Genomic DNA, 25,240 nt, shown 5'->3' with positions numbered 1-25,240 from the left:
ACCGCCGCCACGACCAATCAGACGGGGCTCGTGCTTATAGGAGTATCCTGATGGAGTAGACTCATTTAGACCGAAATAATCATTTGGTTTAAGCCAGGTTTCAGTAAGGCAAAGTACATCGATGCTATTATCTGTGACTATTTCATTTACAATAACTGCCTTAGGTGTGAGTGATCTAATGTTTAAAAGACCTAGCTTTAGAAATTGTTTTTGTTTACTAATAGCAACATTTTCTGTTTTAATAACAATTAGATTTTTCCTAGATCCTGCAGTAGATTTATTATTTGATCTCACTAAACGAGGAATAGACACAGTTTCTATGCAATGTTCTACACTAGTATTTATATCAGTTAATTTGGTGCAGCAGAGACTATGATTTGGACTTTTGGTTACTAGTCAAAAGGTATTTAACAATTTGGTGTGTGTGTGTGTGTGTGTGTGTGTGTGTGTGTGTGTGTGTGTGTGTGTGTGTGTGTGTGTGTGTGTGTGTGTGTGTGTGTGTGTGTGTGTGTGTGTGACAGTGTAAAGCTTCGGCCGATCTGTCAGGACTTGAGTATCTGTGGAAGCTGATTGTAACTTTTTCTCTCACAATTCTATTTTTCTCAGAATTCAGTTCTCACAAATTCAGGGAATAAAGTCAGAGTTGTCCTGTACTGCAATTCAGATTTTTTTCTTAGAATTGCGAGTTTATTTCTCAGAGATCAAATTTTACTTTATTTCTCAAAATTTTCACTTTATTTCTGTGTGTGTGTGTGTGTGTGTGTGTGTGTGTGTGTGTGTGTGTGTGTGTGTGTGTGTGTGTGTGTGTGTGTGTGAGAGAGAGAAAGAGAGAGAGAGAGATTGTGTGAGTGAGCGAGAGAGAGAGAGAGAGAGAGAGAGAGTGTGTGTGTGTGTGTGTGTGTGTGTGTGTGTGTGTGTGTGTGTGTGTGTGTGTGTGTGTGTGTGTGTGTGTGTGTGTGTGTGTGTGTGTGTGTGTGTGTGTGAGAGAGAGAGAGAAAGAGAGAGAGAGAGATTGTGTGAGTGAGCGAGAGAGAGAGAGAGAGAGAGAGAGAGAGAGAGAGAGAGAGAGAGAGAGAGAGAGTGTGTGTGTGTGTGTGTGTGTGTGTGTGTGTGTGTGTGTGTGTGTGTGTGTGTGTGTGTGTATGCATCATCAGTCGCATTCGGACCTCCTCGTTCACACGCATCTCTCTTGTTTAATGAGCGTTAATGGTCTCATTTAATGAATGACAAACACGGGCTGCATGTCGCGCTCCTCGCTGCGCTCTGAAGAGAGTGTGTGTGTGTGCAAACCGTGCTGTTGATTCAGCAGCTCTTCCACTGCGCTGAGGTGCGCGCGCTCGCGTGCGTGAGAGCATGATCGAGTGCAAGTGGACGCGTGAGGCAGGAGGAAGGATGCTTGCTCGTGTGTGAGAGAGTGTGTGAGAGAGAGAGACAGCAGTATTTACTCCGGAGAAACGCCAGACTCGTCGCTCGCGCCGCCAGCATGCAGGAGGTGAAGGAGGTGAGTGTCTCCGTGCGTTATGTGTGTGTGTGTGTGTGTGTGTGTGTGTGTGTGTTGGACATCGCGCGCTCTGGATCTTTCCATGCACTGACTGCGGACTGCGTCTGTGTGCATTACATGCTCCACACATGTGGCTGAATCACATCTGATTATGATGCACGCGTGCTTTAGTGCGCGTTTGGCAGTGAGATTTAAACTCTGGTTGCCGTGGGAATGACGCGCTGCGTCGCGTTGCGTTGGATGCGGCGTAACTCGACTGGCATACCAAAACACGCACTGCAGGCGCGCGCATCACATGCAGATCCAGATGAAGTTTGTCGTCGCTCCGTGATTCATGTGTCCTACTTGTGTGTGTTCGGATCCGTGCTGCCCTTGAGCGAGTCACTGACACTGTGTGTGATGATCCAGCATGTGCACGAGCGGCCGAAGGATGGATAGATGATGGATGGATGGATGGGCCACTTGACATGACGTATTTTGTAAGACAGGTTAGAAACCATGTAAAATCATCTGGCGTTTAGTGAGGTGGGACTTTAGGGCTGATAAACACAAAATGACTTCTTAATGATTCATCATCAGTGCATGCATGCATTTATCTTTCAGCATAGCCTACTGTAATAACTCGCTCCACCTCTGAAACGACTTTCCTTTAAGCATATTTACACTTTTTATTTTATATTAATTTGGAATATTGGTTAATCATATTTGCAATGTCTAGATCTCATTAAAAGAACTTAAATAAAACATTTCACTTTTAGTATTTTTACTCACTTCTTACTTAAGTAAAACTATACTATTTTTGGGGGGGTATTTTCATAATTATTATTATCCATAGTTTCATATCTATTTACTATAAATATGAAAAAAAATGTGTAGAAACAATTTCACAAATAATTGCAAAGAAAAAGTAAAACACTGAATTAAATGTGAAATTTTGAAGTAGAAAGTCTGAAATAGTATTTTCTTGTCAAATGTACTCCAATAATCTTTGTTTTGGTTAATTATTATTATTTATTTTTTACAGTGTGGTTCAAATAGTGATAACCATTGCAAATTGCTAAATTTGATTTATGGTTACTGTAGTAAAACCATAGTAAATGTTTGTAAGGTAGGAATGAGTCAAAATAAATGTTCTCCATTTTTAGTCAAGTCAAGCATCACTATTACTATCACTCATTTGAACCTGCATAGCAACACCCTAACAACCACCCAAACAACTAGCCTACATAGCAACACTTTCTACACCATTCGACACTCTTATGTACTTTATTATCTTAAACGATTGCATAAGACTTTTTTTATGTTTAGAAAGCTATTTCATTTTTTTCTAGTGATAATGTATGTTTATGAGCTGCATGATTCACAAAATGTAAAAATGAATTAAAATAAATGAAAACTAAATCCATAAAGTGATGTAAGCCCTAAAAGGTTCTATATATGAAGCTCCTGGTGGAAACCTTTAAGTTTCCATACAGAACCTTCTAAGAGTGTGCAGAAAATAAACTAGTGGTGAAAAAAAGTACAAAAAAGGTAAGAAAATAAACACAGATAATAAAAAGTGATGTTAAAAAACACAAACAGGAAGTCAGGAGAGATGCTGGCACAAAAGCACATTCAGAGATTGTCATGATTCCTGAATCCACAGCGATCGGTTGGAGACTGATGCTGGTTTCCGTACGGCTACATCTATCCTGAAGCGTTTCATCACGCGCTGTCCTTTAAAGAGATTGCTTTAGCAGATGTGATTATTCTGAGAGATTCAGAGCGATGGAAACGCTCATGATCAAGAGAATGCAGTGTAAGAATTAAATCACTTCGGCTTCAAAGAGGAAATTATAATTATGCAGCGCAATCCAGATTCTTTTAGATTGAGCGATACCTGTTGAGTTACAGTGACCCAAAAATATCTGCCATGCCAAGTCAAGTCACGTTTATACAGAACAGATTGTTTCAAAGCATCTTCACGGTAATAAACAGGTAAAAAACAGAATCAATAATGCAAACTTCTGCTGTAAAGCAGTTCTTCAGAAGACTAGAGTTGTTATTCAGATCACTTCAGTTCATGGGTGAATGTCATCGCATTAGAAAACAAATAAAAGAACAAACTCACTTTCCTGGCTTTTTCAAAGTAAAAACTTTTTTCACAGTTACTTTAAATTAAATCAGGGTTTAATTTAAAGTTAAAAAAAACTTGGTTTGCCTTTTGAGTTCATTGAAGCTAAAAAAAGTGAGTTAATACAAATAAATGAGTTTAATCAACAGAAACTCAAAATATTATACTGAACAACCAGTGTTTGGGGAAAGTTACATTTAAAAGTAACAATATTGTGTTACATAGTTACTTTTTATGGAAAATAATGTAACGTTACTTTTGCATTACTCTCTAAAAAGTTACTTAAATGTTACTTAGTTACTGTTTACGGAAAATAATAATGTGTTACGTTACTTTTGCATTACTCCCTAAAAAGTTACTTAAACGTTACTTAGCTACTGTTTATGGAAAGTAATGTTACATTATATTTGCATTACTCCCTAAAAAGTAACTAATTGCGTTACTTATTCAAAATAATAATGTGTAATGTTACTTTTGCTTTACTCCCTAAAAAGTAACTAATTGTATTACTTTGTTACTTTTTATGGAAAGTAATGTTACGTTACTTTTGCGTTACTCCCTAAAAAGTAACTAATTGTGTTACTTAGTTACTTTTTATAAAAAGTAATGTTACAGTGTTTACACAAGGCACCTCTGCATTTACTCCTGATTTCTCTCAACATGAAGACAGGAGAGCTGTCAGTCAATAAATGGGAGAACAAAGTAACTTGCATTACTTATTTGAAAAAATTACAGATTTTTTTTTTTTTTTTTTAAGTAATCCGTTATTTGAAAAAACAAATTTGGATTACGTAACACACTACTTGTAATGAATTACCACCAAGACTGTGAAGTTGATTTGACAAAAGACAAAAAGGTGATAAATCATTCAAATAATTTTTACAGTGTAGTGTTATGAAGACAAGAAGTGTCATTTCTCTGTGTTGTTGTAGAGCATAATGATACACAGTCTTTGAGTAATTTTCCCACTCTTGTTAGCAGTTTCAGTGCAAATGTTTGTGTAAGTTGTCTCTTAAAACCACGTCTTGTGTTTACGAGGCTGTTTAGAGGCTGCGCTCATGTATAATTCACTGACGCTCCGGGAAGAAGTTCTGCTGATTCTTCTTAAGAGTGTTTGTTCCCATGCTGGGTTGAGAATAATTTAGTGAAATCGCCCAGAGGTGATTTCCACGCCTGTATTTTTTGCGGTTTCATCAAAGGGCGTTTTGTGATCTCATGATGCTCTTTTATGTGGAGACGTTCATCAGGACGATTTGATGAACTCTGTCATGAATATGTGTGCTTGTTAAAACAAACGCTCTATAAACACAAGCATCCGCTCAGATTTCAGGTTAATGTTGATTCTCCTCCATATTGTTTATATTTGGCCCAAAAGAAGCCGGACCCAGAGGAACCACCGGCCGAACCTTCAACTCAAGACACCGTAGAGAAGATAGAGGAGGTTCTTCCAGCGGAGGAGACAGCGGACGCCTCACATCACACAGAAACTCATGTAGGTCAATTAATTAGATGTTTATCAATAATTATAACTAATATGTATTCCATGCACATTGCGTTATTTATTTAATTTATGATGTTTTTATGTATACTGTTTACCTGACACTAAGTGGCCTTCGTTAATTGCCCCTTGGGGACAAATAAAGTGTTTTGAATTGAATTCAATTGAATTGAATGAGTAGCTGTTTCCTCATAGTTGGCATAGAAAGGACCCTAGGTTGGTTTTACTCCGAACTATCCCTTTAAAGCTAGTTTAAGTTGGATGGCTGGTCTTAGCTGGTTTAAGATGGATGTCGCTGGTTTAAACTGGTTTAATTGTTTAAGCTGGATGTTGCTGGTCTTAGCTAATTTAAACTGGATGTTGCTGGTTTAAGCTGGTTTAAGCTAGTTTAAGCTGGATGTTGCTGGTTTTAGCTGGTTTAAGCTAGTTTAAGCTGGATGCCGCTGGTTTAAGCTGGTTGGCTGGTCTTAGCTGATTTAAGATGGATGTTGCTGGTTTAGGATGGATGTCGCTAGTTTAAACTGGTTTAAGATGATTTTAGCTGGTTTAAGCTGGATGTTGTTGGTTTAAGCTGGTTTCCCAGGGTGGCTAAGCTGGTGTTTAGCTGGTTTTATCAGGTTTGTAAGCTGGTTTCAGCCTAACCACCTAGAAAACCAGCCTGCTAAACCAGTCATGACCAGGCTGGAAGACCAGCCACCCATCTTAGGCTGGTTTTTGCTGTTTTTTCAGCAGGGTAATGAGCCGTTCTGTTTTTAAACGTCCCGTTAATGAGCACACGCTGAGGAAAGCGCGCTGTTTCTGTGCTGGTTTTGTAGACTGAGAGTTCAGGCATCGGGACAGAGAAGTCGTCCAGCCCTGACAGCGAGACCAACCCGCTCAGCTCCAGCAGCTCCAACGAACAGGTCGTGCAGAATGTCCTGAAGGTGAATATTACAAACAGATCATTCGTATGATGCAAGTAAATGCCTGGGGTTCTACAAAGAACTCTAGTGTTCTCGACTCTAAGATTCTATATAAGGAGAAATATCTTAAAGTCCCCCTGTATCTCTTAAAACTCATCTTTGATCCCCAAAATGACATATTTAAGTGTTTTTTCCTTGAAATTCATTCTTCATGCCTTAAAATATCTTGAGTGTAACTCGACACCCTTGCCTCATTTAGTATGCGCGGTTCTATGAATATGCAAATGAGCCCCGCCTCCACTCACTCACTCAGCTCAGAGATCCACTGGTTGACGATCACACGTTGATCTGATTGGTTACAAGGTAGTTTGTGACGTCAGAAACACCAGCGATTTCAAAGCGTGTTTTTGAGACTGTCTTTGGTTCACTGCAGTTTTAAGGAGGAAATACTCAGCAATGCTGTCGACTTATGAATTTACACATGGTTTGTGTTAAAGCAGATTAAAAACACCACACAGACACATAAACAACATTAAACGCTGGATTTACACCACGGGGGGACTGTAAATAATTGCATCATACTTTGATATTTAGCGGGTTATTTACATTTTGAAGTATTTATTCCTATGTGATTCCTCAAATCATGTGTGTATTCTGACTTTTCCCCTCTAGGAAAGTTCATCTGAAGGGTTGGACGAGTTACAATCCCCGAACACCCAGCCGAATCCCGAATCCTCGGTCGAAAAGGAAGATCCTACGGTCCTACCCCCCCACCCTGAGGCCAGCGTGACCTCTGACCTTGAGAATCCCAAGGACCAATCGGCTCACTACGGCACTCTCAACACTCACTCCCTGACTCTCCTACATGGATTCCCGTTCCATCCCTCGTTTCCCAGCGTTCCCACCAGAAACTACTTACCGGAAAACTGCTACACGCTCCCGCTCCTCCGGGACAGTTTTACTCGAGGTGGCGCTTCAAAAGCAGAGCATGATGGGATAGATATTCTCTCCGGCCTACCAAACCTTCCCGTCCATCACATGAGGCAGAGTTTGGACCTCTCGGTGGACGAGCATCTCGGGCCGGTTCCTCACGCGTTTCTCCAGGATCTGTACAGGACGGTCATCCCTGGTGAAAACAAAATATGCTAAGTATACTTGCAGCCAGACTAATTTAGTGTACGATTCAATTACAATTCATGAAGTAGACATCCTATTCAGAAGTAGTATGGGAAGTTTGGCAGATTTTGATATGAATTCAACCTCTGATAAAAAGAATATGTATGTGCGTTATAGCTTGCCGCCGCATCACAAATGGTGAATCTATTATTTTTTTAAATACATTTTTAATTTATTATTATAAACATCTGCATCACCCTCAAAAAGTGACACTTTTAACATGCTTTATAAAAATATCTGTGAGGTATTTTGAGGTAAAACTTCACGTAGACACTAGTTAGTATATTTGCAATGTACTATTGAAAAAGGGAATATATTTAGAATAGAATAAAGTATACTTTTGTCCACTAGGGATCCCGCAGAAACGGGCCAGCATGGTGAGCCTGGACACCGTCCGGAAAGACTCGCGCTGGAGAGACCCGAACCTGAGGGAGGTCACCGCACGCTGAGCCACACCATGCTTATATATAAATATACATTTATATTATATATAAATATCAATATTTTAGATATAATTTTTTTAAATATAGAATTATCATTAGAATTGCTTTAAAATAAACTAATTATTATAATTAATAATTATTGTTATAATTATTAATTAGTTTTAGATTAAATTCAGATTTTAATATAGTATTATAATTAAAGTAAAATCAATAAAAATTATAATGATTATTTACTATTATTACTATTATTATTTCAGTTTTAATTTAATATTATTAAAGTAAAAATTTAAAATAAAATCTCACTATGATAATTATAAATATAAATATTATTAATATTTAGTTTAATTTAATAATAATAAGTATTATTATTACTATTATTATTTGAGTTTAATTTTAATTTTGTATTAATATTATTATTAAGTAAAAATTAAACGTAATAATTCAAAACAGCAACAACAATAGTAGTAATACATAATAATAATTATTACTATTATTATAAGTATTATTAAAACAGTTTAATTTAATTTTAATATAATTATCAAAGTTAAATAAAAAAATCAATAATGACTCACTACAAGGTTATAAAAATAATAATTATTATTATTATTATTTTAAATAATATTGCATTTTAAATTAAATAATATGAATAATCATAAATAGTATTGTATTAATTCAGTTTAATTTTAATGTGATATTATTAAAGTGCATTCAATTTAATTTTAAAATAATAATATATATATTTTTATGATTATATTATTATTATTTAATTAAAACTAAACTAAACACTAATAATAATAATAATATAACCATATAAATATAACTATTATTAATTTAAATTAAAACTAAACACTAATAATAATAATATAATCATAAAAATATAACTATTATTAAATTAAATTAAATCTAAACACTAACAATAAACACTATAATCATAAAAATATAACTATTATTAGTGTTTAGTTTAAATTGAATGATGATAATCTATATGAATACAGGGAGGTGATCTCCATGTTGAGCCACCCGATGGACCCGGTGAAGTCCAACGCCGCGGCGTATCTCCAGCATCTCTGCTACGAGAACGACACGGTCAAGCAAGACGTTCGGCAGCTCAGAGGAATCCCGGTTCTGGTCGGGCTCCTGGATCATCCCAAACCCGAGGTGCACCGCAAGGCCTGTGGAGCGCTGAGAAACATCTCCTACGGCAGAGACAACTTCAACAAGGTGGCCATCAAGAACTCAGACGGGATCCCTGCGCTGCTGAGACTGCTGAGGAAATCCAACGACGTGGACGTCCGGGAACTGGTCACAGGTGCACATCAGCATTCATGCGTTCAATGAGCGGGAGAACTGAAGGGGGAACGGGTTTGCTGCCTAATGTGTGACCCTGGATCACTAAACCAGTCTCGAGTCACACGGGTATATCTGTGGGAATAGTCAACAATACACAGTATGGGTCAAAATTATCGATTTTCCTTTTATGCCAAAAAATCATCAAGGTATTACAGTTTTTTACAATCACTTTGCTACTATTTTCAGAACCTTGATGTCATTTTTCAAAACTCTAGACACAAAACTCAAAACGGTTATCACGTGTAACACAGGCTGTCTAATGTTCAAAACACTGCATTGTGCATTCACATCTTTAAAGAAATCTTGCACTTGCACAATCATTGGTTCAAAAAACAAATTTACTGTGAAATACCATTGAAACATAACTATAGATCACACACACACAAGCAACCGGTAGTTTCACTGTGTCATTGTTCGTACAATCATTAAATATTGTAGAACAAAATAGGTGATACAGGTTTCATTATGGCACTACATGTACAGTAAATACATCTCTGTAAAAGCACTGCAGTAGTAGAGAGAATACTACAGTGGAATCATTGAACAAAGTTTGTAATATATTGATGCAAAACACTACAGTACAATCACAACATAGGTTTATTTGAATCAAAGCAAAAATAATTAGCTATGAAATAGAAAAGAAAAGACAGTACTGTAAAACATCAAATGCAGTGTTCCTCAACTTGCTTGCTTGTACTGTAAGAAACAAAAGAGTGATTATCTATACAGTGCAGTGCTGTCAATACTGTAAATAGTCTGAAAAGGTGGTACAGTATTTGGGACCATAGACTGATGAAGCATTATGATACAAATATTACAGTAGGCTACATCCATGGATATTGTAGTCTAATTGGTTCATGCTCAATTAGCGTGGAGCAAGGACCAATTAGACTACAATATCCATGGATCGTTATCTTGAAACTTTCATGATTTACTGTAAACATGGAAGATTGTTTGTCTGTTTCCATACAACTATGCATAAAGAGTAATGCAACAGTAACTTATCATTTTGAGCAGTTGTATCAATTGATGGTTAGATCACTGTAAGGAAATGAATAGACACTCATTTGAAATGTAATGTGTGAATTGCGTTTTGAAATAGCAGTACTTTGATGTTAAGTTGTGTCATATTGAACAGGTGATTTTTGTTGAATGAACAAATGATCTAAGTTTTATGTGTATTGTATCCAAGCAATTGAGAAAAGGGTTAGAGTTTTGAAAAATGTGCATTTTGATCATTGGTTGTGAGTTTTGTGTCTAGAGTTGTGAAAAATGACATCAAGGTTCTGAAAATAGTAACAAAGTGATTGTGAAAAACTGTAAGTAAAGATCATGTTCCATGAAGATACTTTGTAAATTTCCTACCGTAAATATACTTTTTTTTTTTTAATTGGATGCAGCAAAATCGCCAACATAAATGGACAACTTTAAAAGTCCTATCCTAACAAACGATATATCAATGGAAAGCTTATTTATACAGGTTTCAGATGATGTATAAATCTCAATTTCCAAAATTTTACCCTTGTGACTGGTGTTGTGGTCCAGGGTCTCATATTGTTGTGGAAATCATGATGCACTACCATTCAAAAAAATAGTTTTATTCATAAAGGAAGCATAAAATTGATCAAAAGTGACAATAAATACATTTATAATCTTACAAAAGATTATTTTTCAAATAAATGCTGTTCTTTTGAACTTTCTATTAATAAAAGAATCCTGGAAAATAAATGCACAAAAATATTAAGCAGCAAATACTGTTATTTTAGTTTTTATATTTTTAGTTTTCATGTTAGTTGTCATTTCTTTATGTGCTTTATCACAGGAATAAATTACACTTCACTATATATTCACATAGAAAACAGCTGATTTAAATTGGAATAATATTTCAGTATTTTTACTGTTTTCAATGCTACAGTAAAAATATTTGGGAAAGGTTCCTCTAAAGCCTTAACCGGTTGGAGAACCCCGTCTTGTGAATCTCCCAGCAATCAGACCGTGAGTGTGAGCTCTCTCTCCTGCTGTTCCAGGAACGCTGTGGAACCTGTCGTCTCACGAGCCGCTGAAGATGATGGTGATCGACCACGGCCTGCAGACGCTGACGGACGAGATCATCATCCCTCACTCGGGCCTGAGAGGAGACCCGAACGACCCGGCCCGGCCCGGCGACCCCGAGTGGAACACGGTCTTCAAGAACACTTCTGGATGTCTGAGGTGCGCTCGCAGCGTTTCTCTCTGAACCTGCTGTTTTCCACAGTTTTCTGTGACACTGATCCCTCTGGATTACTGAGAGCGTGACTCGCCTGCTAATACTGCGCCCTGACACTGGGTGTTCTTTAAGTGAAGAAAAAGTAGACACTTTTGAGTGTGTAGCAGAAGAGTAGACAAGCTTCGACACAAACTATCACGTCATACAATTGACATATCGGTAAGCCCCGCCCCTCGAATGGAGATCAGCCAATGGCAGTTGAGTATCGGTTGCACAGGGAACTAGGACATCTTTAGGAAACATTGGAAGATCCGAGGCTCTCGTCGGTTCTTATGGTGTTTATGCGACAAAAATGGTAAAACGATGTGATTTTTTTTTTGATTTGATTTGATTTATTAGACAGTAAAAAATAAATGTATAACAAGAAGTCATCACAATGACATTATACAAGTGTGTGTTGTGTACTTGTAATAGGACCAGTTATCTGCGCTATACGACTGAAGCCTGGTTTATTTATAATATCAGTGATGTGAGCGCAGTCACCTGGTTCCCTAAGGATTCAACCCCAATCCCAATGAAGACGAAAACGTTCATTTTCTGCTTGTCATACTCTAGTTAGAGAGTCCATGCTAACGTGCAAACCTAAATAGCTAATGTACAGTACATGAGGCTTCTCCCGCTGGCACTGTGATCTGTTAACCCTCGCTAACAAATTAATCTTATTATCTACCATATTTATTTTTAAATCTTTTATATATCCCTCCATGGCATCTTTAAGTCCCACTTGATGCTCCTCGGCGAGAGCTGGTCCTTCTGTGTCCAACGCTTATCAAACACTTCTGGGACGAGGTTTCCACACTGACGGCTGTCACTGTAAGATAGTTAGCAACTCCGTTTGTTTGTCCAGGATAGCAACAGTAACTAAGGGGGCGGGGCTTAGCGATGGGTCAATTGCATCTTTAACGGTTGCTCTCTCATCCTGGCACTGTAAACTGGCCTGTCAATCATCCTGTCACAGTAAAAATACTCCACATTTATTTATTTTTTTCATTTAAAAAAATGTTCATTTCACACTTATTCTAATCTCACACACTGTTTAGGATGGATAGTGGACATTGAGACACAGGGTGTGTGTGTGTGTGTGTTTGCAGGAACGTGAGTTCAGACGGAGCCGAAGCTCGACAGAGACTGCGTGTGTGTGAGGGACTCGTGGATGCGCTTCTGCACGCGCTTTATTCTGCCGTCGCAAAGAGAGACATCAATAACAAAGTAAGAATGTAAATAGAAATCCAGGCCTCGGCACACCTGCACACCACCTGATGTATCTCTCTCTCTCTATATATATATTGTATTTAAAAAATCCTGATTTCTCTCTTGACCCAGAAACAATGTAATACAGTTTTTTCCGATTGCTAAACGACAGTGGGCACAACTGGAGCGACATGTGCAAAACTCTAAATTTTTAGAACATAATTCTTTAAGGTAAATGAAAATTAGCAGTTTGCTTCAATAGTCTGTAGTAATTTACGGAATTACAGTAATGAGAAAAAAAAGGTAGAAACTAAAAGTACATACTGTAATTCGAACAAATAATTGTGGGCTAATCCTGCCTCTCTCTAGCATCAGGCCACAGGTGTTCATCAACATCAGTTCCCATCAAAACCCGTCTTCCTTGTTCCATTTCCAAAATTAGTCTTTCTGAGCTCTACCTATATATATATATATATATATATATGTGTATGTGTGTGTGTGTGTGTTTTAGTCAACAAGTCTAAAACAAGACACCTGCTTAGCCTCTCAGCTGAAATGGCCGTCAGCAGTGTCTGAAAGGCACAAGGCTGAACTCTATTCTGTTCTGAGTGTGTGGTTCACAGTTTTGACAGCAGTGTGTTAGCATTTGAACAAAGTGCTGTAAATCCACAGTGTTGTGCAGGTTGTGGGTAAAGTCATGGGATAAGTGTGTAGAGTTTGGAAAACTGTGTTCAAGCAATGAAAAACGAACTAGAGTTTGGTCCACATGAACTGCTGCTGTGTAGACTGGAGTTAGAGTTTTGCACATGTGACTCCAGTTGTGCCCACGATGCTAAGCTATAAACTCATTATAATTGATTAATTAAATAAATAATTAAATAATTAATTCAGTTTAATTTTAATTTAATATTATAAGGTAAAATCAATAACAATTATAATGATTATTTACTTTAATAGTAATAGCAATAATAATAATAATAATAATTAATATTACTATTATTATTATTTCAGTTTCAGTTTTAATTTAAAGGAGAACTCGGCAACTCTAGCGAACTCTAGTCACTTCTTCGCTGATTTTCCCTTTTGTTGTCGCATGTTTTCCCCACGAGCTCCCCCTACAGCTGTGGTTGGGCGTATATTTCACAACACAGTCGTAAAAAACTCACTTGCGGCAGCCTCCTCCCTCTCTCTACCGCTGCTTATGTGCGTTTGTTTTGATCGGAGCAAGCCAACTGTATCGTGTGGAGCTTTGTCTACCGAGGTGGGTAATCTGGTAATACATCATGCATGCGTGTGTGTTTATGTCGAATTGCCATAAAGCAATTTGTGTTTCGCGCTCGTTCTCGTTCTAGTTCTCGCTTCTCACGAGACTTCCAATTTCTATCTTGCCGGGACGGTAGTGAACAAGTTGCAAGGTTGGTTTTCCGCCTGGGAATGCTGGGGGGAGCGGGGAAAGTCACCAATATCACCAGAACAGGTTGTTTAAAGGGGTCATATAATGCCATTTTTGTACAAGCTAATATGATTCTTTAGGGTCTAAATTAAAAGTTTGTAATATACTTTAATTAAAAATTCTCATTAGTATTGTAAGAAAACACTAATTTTACCTGGTCAAAAACAGCTCTGTTTTCAGCACGCCGTTTCAGTGCATGTGTCTTTAAATGATAATGAGCTTTGCTCACCCCGCCCCTCTGTTCTGTGGGTACACCGTATTAGACATTCTCTGACCGTATCTAACACAATAACCACGTGTTATTCGTTATAAACGTGGGATTATGAATTATATTGAGAACGTCGTACATAGAAAACATGCCGTAATACAATACTAACCCTGAGTGTAAACCTTAGACGCATTCATCGTGAAGCCTGCAGCAAGGTTTGCAAATTTCGCAAAGAAAATTTCGCGCAAACATGAAAGCACAGACGATCGTGGGGAATCCCCGTGAGGGAATCCCCGCGTCAATCCTTTGGGCATATCGCTTCAAAAACAAAACTCAGCCACTGCATCTATAACGGCTCGGATTTAGGAACATCCAAATGACTGCTGTGTTCCTTATTACATCTAAGAACAGAACACCACAATCGCTTAGACGCCATTCTGCTCCAGCATATCAACAATGGCGGACTAGTATGACGACGGCTGTCACAGCTCGCTCAGGGCGGGTCTTGTGTTGAAACACGGCTGTCAATCACAATAGCGGGAGGGGCGTACGATCTTATGACGTCACAATATCGAACGGCTTGATTTCAGAGATGGTCAAACATATAAGGAGATTAAAACAAAACCACTGGATGGATTTTTATCATGATAGGATGGTTGTGTACAGGCACTGCCAACAGACATTTCAGTGCAATCAACTTGTAAAAGTGCATGTACCATTATATGACCCCTTTAACCATCCAAATGATTTCTAGACAGTTTTATTAAGTTAAAAAAGCTACCAAGTTCTCCTTTAATATTAAAGGGATAGTTCACTTTGAAATAAATTTTTGGTATGTTTTAGCTTACCTCAAGGGCATCCAAGATGTAGGTGTCTTTGTTTCCGCAGTAGTTTCATTTGGATATGTTTAGGTCAAACCGTTCTTGTCTGTCAGTCATATAATGCAGGTCGATGGTCACTGTCTCAAAACACAAGCACAGAGTCCAAATTAAACAATTCCCCATCGTCCAAATGAAACAATTCCCCATCGTAAGTACACATTGATGGCCTAAGACACGAAACGAGCGGTTTGTGTGAGAAAACGAACAGTATTTATATCGTTTTTACCTCTTGTAACACATCACACGTCTAAATGATCTGACGGCGCGGGCGGGTATAGATGTATACATAGATGTCGCTTGGCTACGGTTTCGTTCCAATGAACTGCAGTAGCCAAGATGACATCTAGTGTATACATCTATACCCGCCCGCGCCGTCAGATCATTTAGACGTGTGCTGTTTTCAAGAGATAACAACGATATAAATACTGCTCTGTGCTTGTGTTTTGAGACAGTGACCATAGACCTGCATTATATGACTGACAGACAAGAACGGTTTGAGCTAAAAATATCCAAATTGAAACTACTGCGGAAAAAAAGACACCTACATCTTGGATGCCCTTGAGGTAAGCTAAAACATACCAAAATTTTATTTCAAAGTGCACTATCCCTTTAAGATGTAAAATGAAAAAATAAAAAGAATTAAATAAAATCTTACTATAATAATTATAAATATTAATATGATTAATATTTAGTTTAATTTAATAGTAATTATTATTATTAATATTATTATTAATTCAGCTTAATTTAATATTATTATTATTATTATTATTATTATTAAATAAAAATTAAACGTAATAATTCAAAACAGCAACAACAATAGTAATAAATTATAATAATTATTGCTATTATTACTATTATTATAAGTATTATTAATACAGTTTAATTTATTTATTATTTAATATAATTATTCAACTGAAATTAAACAATAATAATAATAATTTAGTAATGACTCACTACAACATTATAAAATAATTATAATTATTATTATTCTTTTAAATAATATTAAATTAAAAATTTAAAGTTTAAATTAAATAATATTAATAATCATAATCATAGTAATTATTTTATTATTATATTTGATATTATTAAAGTACATTTTATTTTATTTAATAATAGTTATATTTCTATTATTATTAGTAGTGTTTAGATTAATTTAATAATAATCATAATTATTATTAATACTATTTAGTTTAATTAAATAATAATAATTTATAGCGTTATTATTATTTGTTGTAGTATTTAGTTTTTTATTTTAATTTACTATAATAATCATGTTATTATTATTATCATGTATCATTATTCATAATGTAATCTAAGTTTATTTTCCTGCTCTGTGATGCGGTGTGTGTTAATGATCTGTGTGTGCTGTTGGTTGTGTGTAGTGTGTCCTCTGATCTCGCGTGTGTGTTTCTCTCCTGCAGTCGGTGGAGAACTGTGTGTGTATCTTGCGTAATCTGTCCTATCACGTGCACAAGGAGGTTCCCGGAGCCGAGAAGTTCCACGTCCAAGCGGCCAATCACAGCGCGAGGTCAGGGGGTCATCATAAGAAGAGGGACTGCTTCACTGGACGCACCAGCAAAGGTCATTAGAACTCATTACTCTGCCATTAATTACTGGAGTCGAATTACTTTTCCCTTGAAAAAAGAGAGTTACTCTTAATTATGTCATTTAATTACTGTTACTTCTGATGTAATTGCATTAAAAACAAAGAGTGTCTTCGGAATATTTAATCAAAATCATGTAGACCAGATTTAGTCACAAGGTCATGCTTCTAAAATCATGTTAATGTTTCTGAAAGAGTCTCTTCTGCGCAACAACGCTGCGTTTATTTGTATTATTTGTAAATTATTTGATCACAAATACAGTAAAAACAGTGAAATATTAGTTTTCTATGTGAATATCTAGTAAAGTGTAATTTATTCCTGTGATCAAAGCTGAATGTTCAGCATCATTACTCCAGTCTTCAGTGTCACATGATCAGAAATCACTCTAATATGAGGATTTGATGATCAAGAAACATTTATGATTATTATCAATATTAAAAACAATTCATATTTGTGTTGAAACTGAGATACATTTTATGTATCAGGATTCTTTGATGAATAGAATGTTCAAAAGAACAGTGTTTATTTGAAATATTTTTTATTTAAAAAATATGAATTAATTGAATCTTTTGTAACATTATTAATGTCTTTACTTTCTCTTTTGATCAATTGAATTCATCCTTGATTAATAAAAGTATAAATTTCCTTAAGTAAGGGATCATGTAGAGCGAGGCGGTTGATCAGCTCGCGTCGGGGTCTTGAGTCAGCCTGAAGGGTTGTGTTCACTATAGCAACCGCCTCGCTCTACATTATCCCGCTTATTACACGGCTACCCACCAAATAAATCAATAATCTGACACAAAATATTGATTTAAAAAGGAGTTTATTGATTTAAAAACGATTGTATTGCTTCCGATAAAGAAAATAGTCCGTTCCGTCTCTACGGTTAGAATCCTGCGTCCATAGCAACGCTCTGTTCTCCATGGCAACGGCGTGTTATACTTCACAGCGCATTCTACATTAGAATTCAACCAAGCCATGTAATAAAAAGCAATAACAAAAGTTATTGTTTTTAACGTGTAAATGCCTGTTTCCATATTAAATATGTTTAAAATACAGTAAAGGTTGTAGGTCTTATTCCCTCGGATTGTGATCGTGTGTAAATGTGTGTGTTTTGTGTTTCATGCTGCAGACGAATGGTTCCATCAGTGTAAGTGTCGAATCCTTCACTGTTACTGAGAGTCAGTCACACACACACACACACACACACACACACACACACACACACACACACACACACACACACACACACATACACACACTCCATTAAATCCAGAGTGCTCCTACTCACCGCCCACTGCTGCTCCCACACACACACACACACACTCACATACTCTCTCTCACACACACACACACACACACAGATGCTGATGTGTGTGCTGTGATTCGCAGGTAAACGACACGGAGCCGTAGAGAAGAAGAGTCTGGATCTACCCAGGAGGAGTCTGCCGATGAAAGGTTTGAGTCCATCTGAAACCAACACACACACACACACACACACACACACACACACACACACACACACACACACACACACACACACACACACACTGCAGGCCAAACACAGAGGCATCATGGGAACTGAGACGCACGCCTCCTGCTGGTCAGATCTGCGTATCACACAATTACACTGAACTAAACCAGCAGTTTATCAGGGCTGAGTTTCCCGAAACCTTCTTAACGCTACGTCGTTCTTAAGTTACACCTTAAGCTGTACCTTATCGAGAACGTGTTTCCCGAAACGTTCTTAGTTAAGTATTCCTTCTGTAAGTCATGCGTTCGGAAGGTTGGTCTGGACCGCTCTTAGCTTTACCTCATCACTGTTGCAGGTCTATATACACACAGTTTTAATACACACAGACAGTGTTCATTTAGGCTAATTCAAGTGTTTTCATGCAAAGAATAAAATTGTCATTACACTGATTCTACACTGTTGTTAGATTTTTTATTATATTATCATATATATTATATTATTAATTTAATTAAAGAGTGCTTTTAAAGGCCAGTGAAAGCATAGGCTACTGTCAGCTAAGTCCTATTCGGATGCTAATATTGTTTCTCGTGGACTTGTGTGGTATTTTAAACATTTACAGCGGTGAGTCGGTGATTTTAGTGCCGTCCGAATCCATAATATCAGTGTTTTTTCTCACCCAACCCGCGTAAAAATCCCTGTCCAAATTAGTACCTGTTTTTTGACAAACAGGTCGTTTGGTCATTTAATTGCCGTCTGAATCCACATCTCTGAGTTTACAAGAAGAGATTCAAAATCCACTGTTTAAATCCTCTCTGATCACTCCCGAGCACCGTACGTAAGATGTACACTTTTATTACTGAAATGCTGGAAAGTATTTACAAGAACAATATTTCATCGCAGCTCCACCTCAGCGAACAAAAATGGGAAAGAGAAGAAAGCACATAAAAATCTGAAATGGTTATTATGGCAGCAATATATGATACAGTTTAAAAATATAGGCTATTATAGTTTGGATTATTTTTTATAATATCCCATGAGTCCTAATAAATGCAATTTTAACTATTTCTGAAGTGCTTCTATTATAAAGAACAGCGCTTTCTCACATAAACAGCCCCTGCACGAGAGAATAGTTGATTCTCGAGCCGTCGATATCAGCAGATTCAGCGGCATCGCCACGGACAGCGCCGGGTAACGTCGCACGTAAGAAGGGATATCTTAAGCGGCTTCCTAAGGTATAGTTCGGGGAACACGTCTAGCAATAGTACACCTTTAGTTAAGTTACACCCATAGACAGTATAAGAAGTGGACAGAGCCATCTCATTGGAACTCAATTGAGACAAGTGAAGCCCATTTTTAGCGATTTTTTAGGACTTCCGTTCCTGACGCGCAGACTCAAACCGACTCAAACTGAGCTTGACGACGTAGATGTGACGTGAGCAACTCGTCTGTCTTCTAGTAGCGGTACCGAGAGAAATCTGAATCATTCCCTTCCGAAACTTGCAGAGACGAAGAGTGTGAGTAGGAGCTGTCCATGAGCAGGAGCAGGAGAAGCTTTTGCTAGGTATTCTGATTAATTACAGGGTTGCCAACTTTTGAGTTTAGCTCGGAGTGACACTTCTCCAACGGGGGGGGGGGGGGATATATTTCAATGGGGGGGGGGGTACTCCAACCCAATTTTTTTGGGGTATTTTTATTTAAAGGAATTAATTATAAAAGCGATTTAAGGGAGTAAAGAAAAAAAAGCTTATTGTATTAGTGAAATAATTGTAACTATTTGCAAATAACATCAAAGAAATTATAGCATATTTTCAATTCAAAAAGGCTAAATTTAGTAACGTAAATAAATAAAAATTTGAGTAATTCGCGTCACCGGATACTGTCGGTAGTTGAACATTTCTATTGTAAAACAGTCAAATATTAAATGTTTTCCACTTACATTTTGCCAGGCATTCGTTCACTTCTTTAATCATTCTGACATTGAAGAGCTAGACCGCTGAACTTTTAGTCATCCTAACACCAAACAGAGCGGTGCGTAATGGAGCGCATCAGAACAGCATCAAGAATATCAAATACATTGCAGTGAATCTTTTATTTGCATCTTAAGTTTATAGGCAATAATAATGACTGGTTTGCGAAAGTGTAGAACTCGGTGAGCTCGCGCAAAACACATCTTCAGGACAGCGACTCATTTAAACGCCTCTGATTGGCCAATGCGTTCAACAGACATGTCAGTGATTGGCTACAATGCTCAACGCTGCCGTACGCCGTGCGTGCGCTACAGTTTCTGTCTCGCATGCGTGCTCGCTCTAGATTCCGGGAGATTTTAACTAATTTGCGCCATAAATAGTGGTCCATCCAGTAGTTAAGAGCCTGAATTGTTTATAGTAATTCTGAAATTTAGTGCACACGAGTGAAAAAAAATACAGCACAGAAGAATGTCTAATTTAGCGTGAGATTTCTTTGTTAAGCGTGAGAGCGTGAGATTGAGGCTGAATGCGTGACTGTCACGCCAGATGCGTGAGAGTTGGCAACCCTGTAATTATATTGTCATTTTGCCTCCACGTCCCCCCGATCGCCTGCGAGCTTCTCCTCCTGTCCATACGGTAATCTCTCTACTGTGCGACAGAGAGTCGCGTGTTATGACGCAATCGTTAGCCTACTTTTACAAAAACTGCTTCTACGGGACCATAACATAAGCTACAAGGTAATGGAGCATTTTATACATTGTCGTGTTTCTTTAGAAATAAATAATGGACAAATGGAGTCTTCAAACGCCTCAGATGTAAAGTTATGCGCTGTCAAAGTGACGCCAAAATGAATGGGAGTCAATGGGATGCTAACAGCAGGTGAAGTTCTGCTACAAGATGGTGGCACGCGGCCGGCTTCAACTTCCGGTCGACTTCCTTCCCGCTTGGTTACACCTTAAGAGTCTCCGTAGCACGCTAAGACACAGCATTATTGGGAAACGCAGCCCATATCATTTATATACTAAACAATTACATCAGCTTTTTTTTTAGATTTTAAGGTTTTAATTTAATTTAAGTTTAATAATTTTTTAAAGCAGCACTCAGTAGCTTCGGGATTTCTTCGCTGTATTCTCGCTTTTTGCTCGCAGGTTTCTCTCTAGAGCTCCCCCCACAGCTTCGGAATAGATATTTGACCCTACTGTTGTAAAAACTCGTTGGCGATTCTCAGACACCAGAGGCTATAGATCAACGACATCAAAGCAGATGGGGCATTCTTTAAAACGTCTTCTTCCTTCGGGTTCGGACAGCGTGAGGGAGTGCAATAATGACAGTATTTGAGCAGATTTCTTTTGGCCGTAAAGCAATTGTTTAAATCGCGAGACCTGATATCACGCGATACTTCCTGCCGCGGCGGCCGGCGGCCCGCCGGCTCAAAGTTGCAAGTGCGAATTTTCCGCTCACGGGCACCAGGGGGGTGCGAAACGACCACCATTCAACCTGAAATAAGTAATATAACCATTCCAATGACTCTGAAGCTGTTCAGTTAAGGTAAAAAAGTTACTTAGTTCACCTTTAATAGGCTTTTGTCATTTTTTTTATATTTCTATTTAGCTTTAATTTATTTTATTTTATTACTTTTAGTTTCATAAAATTGTAATGCTTCATCCTAAAATTATTTAAAGCTACACTGTGTAGGATTTTCTCCCATCTAGCGGTGAAATTGTTTATGACTACCAGCTGAATATTACTTTGTAGCCCCTCCCATTCCGAGGGCGTTTTAACTCCTACGGTGGCCGTATTATTTCAAATCTGCCGGCAGTCGCGAGTAATCTCCCCCTCGCATTCGTCACGGTGCCACTGAGTGTAAAGCGCGAAAGGCAAAGCTTGAATTTCCAGGTATGTCCCTCTTTGGCTCATGTATTTTCAAGATGGAGGCGCAACATGGCTGCCGCCATTCGAGCGACTCGCTCGTATGAATTCTAAATGGCAGATTCTACGCTTACGAGAATACTTGATTAGTTGGTAGAAGCAATTACACATTAATGAGCACATATCATTTTGAAAGAACAAAGTGTTTTTTGTTAAGAATCAACTTAAAAACTTACACAGTGTAGCTTTAATTTCAGTTAGTTGCCAAAGCACCTCTTCTAGACCCATCACCTGATCGTGGTGGAGAAGTTTGTGTGTCCCGGTGAACCTGAGAGCTGTGTTGTCTGGAGCTTCGTGCTCCTGGTAAGGTCTCCCTCGGCAAACTGGTCTCGGGAGAGGGAACAGACTGAGAATGGGTAGGCCAATCCCCCGCCTAAAGGTCAAATTTTGATTACAGAAACACTGAACGATATATATCACACACCTTAGAATTGGGAGGAAGAGGACCTTCAACTTCAACCTTCAAGCTCTACAATGTGTCCATCAAAGATAAACAAGCAGACTTCCAAATAGAGCGTAGAAACCGCTTTACAGCTCTACAAGAAATGGAGGAGGAACCCAGAACAATAGAAAACCACTGGCAGCAAGTAAAGCGTTCATAGGAGCGTGTGACGCATCAGTTCGGCCTGAGAAAAGAAAACACCGGGAATGGCTCTCACCTGACACCCTGATCAGAATAGAGGAAAGGAAGAAACTAAAGGAGGTATTAAAGGAGCTGGGGAAGCATATAGCGGAGCAGACCGGGAGGGGAAAGGAGTGCTAGGAGAGATAAGAGACGGAGGAAGCTGCAAAGCTCTGACAACATCCGACTCCTGAACAGAAAATACCAGACAGGGAACCTCCCAGTTAAAGATAAGGGAGGAAGGACACTAAATACACAAGAAGAACAAATGAAGAGGTGGGTCGAGCACTTCTCGGACCTGCTGAACCAACCAGAGCAAACATGCGACCTGCAGAAGTCCCCCTGTCAGCTGACTGCAGACGGCCAATCAAAACAGAGATTAGAAAAGCCATCAAGCTCTCCAAGAACAGCAAGACACCAGGTCCAGATAAGATACCAAAGCTCTTAAAGCAACACCAAGGAACTTTTCCTCTTGGGTCGCCCTACAGGTTGGAAGCGGAATTGTCCATTACCGCTGTTGTAAATCATTTAGCCTACCGTCGCACGCTCGCTGTTTATCCAGCTCCGGCTTTGGGATGAACGATGTCCGCAGACAAGGTGTTGCATGATTTCATGAAAGTATGATGTATTGCGACATCAGAAACGAATTCAAACAAAATAATGACTATTGTAACGCTTAACATAAAGCAAGCCAAATTTGTAGTTTTCTTATGTCTCATTAGAACTACAGAAACGCGACCCGATCTGGCAATCTTACATAGTGTGGTTATAGCAGATAAATGACCGCAAAGCGGAGGCAGAAGTGCCGTTCACCCTGTTACGACTTGATAAACCACTGGAACGATTTTGGAAATATTATTTTAAAGGGGTGGTTGATTATGATTTGACTTTTCTAACTTTAGTTAGTGTGTAATGTTGCTGTTTGAGCATAAACAACATCTGCAAAGTTACAACGCTCAAAGTTCAAAGCAAAGGGAGATATTTGCTTTTAAAGAAATCGTTATTTAAGGACTACAAACGGCTGGTAGAGACTACACCACATTCCTCCCAGGTTAGTGACATCACTAACCCTATAATTTACATAAACCCCGCCCCCTGAACACGATTTATAGATTATCATGATAGAATATGCTAATAAATGACTAGAAGATAACTACACATAAGCTTCATAAACTCATCAACTAACGAATGTCCTGTTGCTTCTACATGTTGTCACTTCTTCTTGAGTCTCTCCATCATTGTCTGACTCCGGTTTAAACATAAACATTGACATTTCCAGTGCATGTCTATGTGAGGTAGAGCTGTTGAAGCTCCGCCCCCTGTGCCGGGAGCAGCAGCTCATTTGTATTTAAAGGGACACACACAAAAATGGTGCGTTTTTGCTCACCCTCAAAAAGTGACAATTTTAACATGCTATAAAAATATCTGTGGGGTATTTTGAGCTAAACCTTCACACACACACTCTGGGGACATCAGAGACTTATTTTACATCTTGTGAAAAGGGCATTATACCACCCCTTTAAGGTAAAAAATCTTCCTTAGTGTTGCTTTAAAGCACATCCTCTCAAATACTATATGGCAGGGCTATTCAATTGGCGGCCCGCGGGCCACATGCGGCCCGCCAATCATCTCCATGCGGCCCGACGGCACCAACCTCCCTCCTCCTCTTTTCGCTCCGATTGACCTTAGAAACGTTTTACGTGTGAATATTTCAGCAGTTATTATGTGTCCCGAATTTATGTCGACTGAACCAGCGATAGGCTACCAATCATTCGTGAAAGAATCATTCTTTTGGTTCGATTCTAAACGCGCTTTCATAACGGTCTAAAACTATTCGGATTCATTCGGACCGCTCCGTCACTGAATCATCTGAAGCGGTTTCTCGTTCAGTACAGTAACAACTAATAGCGATGTTTTCAGTTGTTTCACTAGTTGTTTAAACACGGCCCAGCGCGGAGTTGCGTTTACTCCCGGTCCCGGACACTATATTAAACAGTGTTGCGATAACCAGTGGAAGCGTTTCAGTTCGACAGAAACCTCTCTGTTACAAACCACAAATCACTCGATGATTTAATTAGTATTAAATCGGATGAAACAGCCTCAACATTCCCAACAAGACTGATGAGGAAAGCAGGAGAAACATTGTGGCATGAACGAAATTAGAAGACTTTTAATCCCCTAATCACCCTTACAAACATTTACCACATTTACTGTAGTAATTTACCATGGTTGGGCAGAAATGTGCAATATTTATATTGAATACTATGTAGTAATAAATAAATATAGTAAATATATACTATAATATTTTATAGTATAATAGTAAATATAGTGATTTATATTGCATTAGATTTATTAGGTGGGTTGAGGAATATATATTTAATGCTTGTTATGAAATTATGTCAGTTTCTTTGTAAAGGTGCGTATAGTTTTTAACTTGTGTTTAGGCATTTTTTATACAGTGGGAGCCTGTGGTTAACAAGTCTCACTGTCAGAATATTTTCATTTAAGCATAACAATTATAAATAAAATAATTATTATTTCTCACCAACAGCTATAAGTTTGTACAAATAATTTATTTGTTCCAAGGAAAATAGTTGTACACAGCTGTAAATTATCAAGTTTTTATTTATTATGGTTTTATATATTTGCATACTGTTGGGTA

At 38.1% G+C, this 25,240-nt stretch overlaps 1 protein-coding gene across 1 annotated transcript in view; it reads left to right on the top strand.

Annotated features, from left to right (window-relative positions):
• Window positions 1-1,483: 1,483 nt before the first annotated feature.
• The window catches only part of arvcfa (ARVCF delta catenin family member a), a gene marked incomplete at both ends in the record, with an annotated part of 39,202 nt that continues 15,445 nt past the window's right edge, over window positions 1,484-25,240 (top strand). The window contains 11 exons of the mRNA XM_081353961.1: window positions 1,484-1,501; window positions 4,990-5,106; window positions 5,928-6,035; window positions 6,687-7,143; window positions 7,542-7,624; window positions 8,633-8,942; window positions 11,011-11,194; window positions 12,341-12,458; window positions 16,404-16,563; window positions 17,719-17,736; window positions 17,979-18,044. Coding sequence (XP_081210087.1) covers window positions 1,484-1,501; window positions 4,990-5,106; window positions 5,928-6,035; window positions 6,687-7,143; window positions 7,542-7,624; window positions 8,633-8,942; window positions 11,011-11,194; window positions 12,341-12,458; window positions 16,404-16,563; window positions 17,719-17,736; window positions 17,979-18,044 — 1,639 coding nt within the window. The remainder of the gene's footprint in view (window positions 1,502-4,989; window positions 5,107-5,927; window positions 6,036-6,686; window positions 7,144-7,541; window positions 7,625-8,632; window positions 8,943-11,010; window positions 11,195-12,340; window positions 12,459-16,403; window positions 16,564-17,718; window positions 17,737-17,978; window positions 18,045-25,240) is intronic.

Source organism: Scardinius erythrophthalmus (genome assembly GCF_964197995.2).
Source record: "Scardinius erythrophthalmus genome assembly, chromosome: 23".
Taxonomy (NCBI): Eukaryota; Metazoa; Chordata; class Actinopteri; order Cypriniformes; family Leuciscidae; genus Scardinius; species Scardinius erythrophthalmus.
The sequence above is the reverse complement of the archived record's forward strand: the minus strand, read 5'-3'. Positions and strand labels throughout refer to the sequence as shown.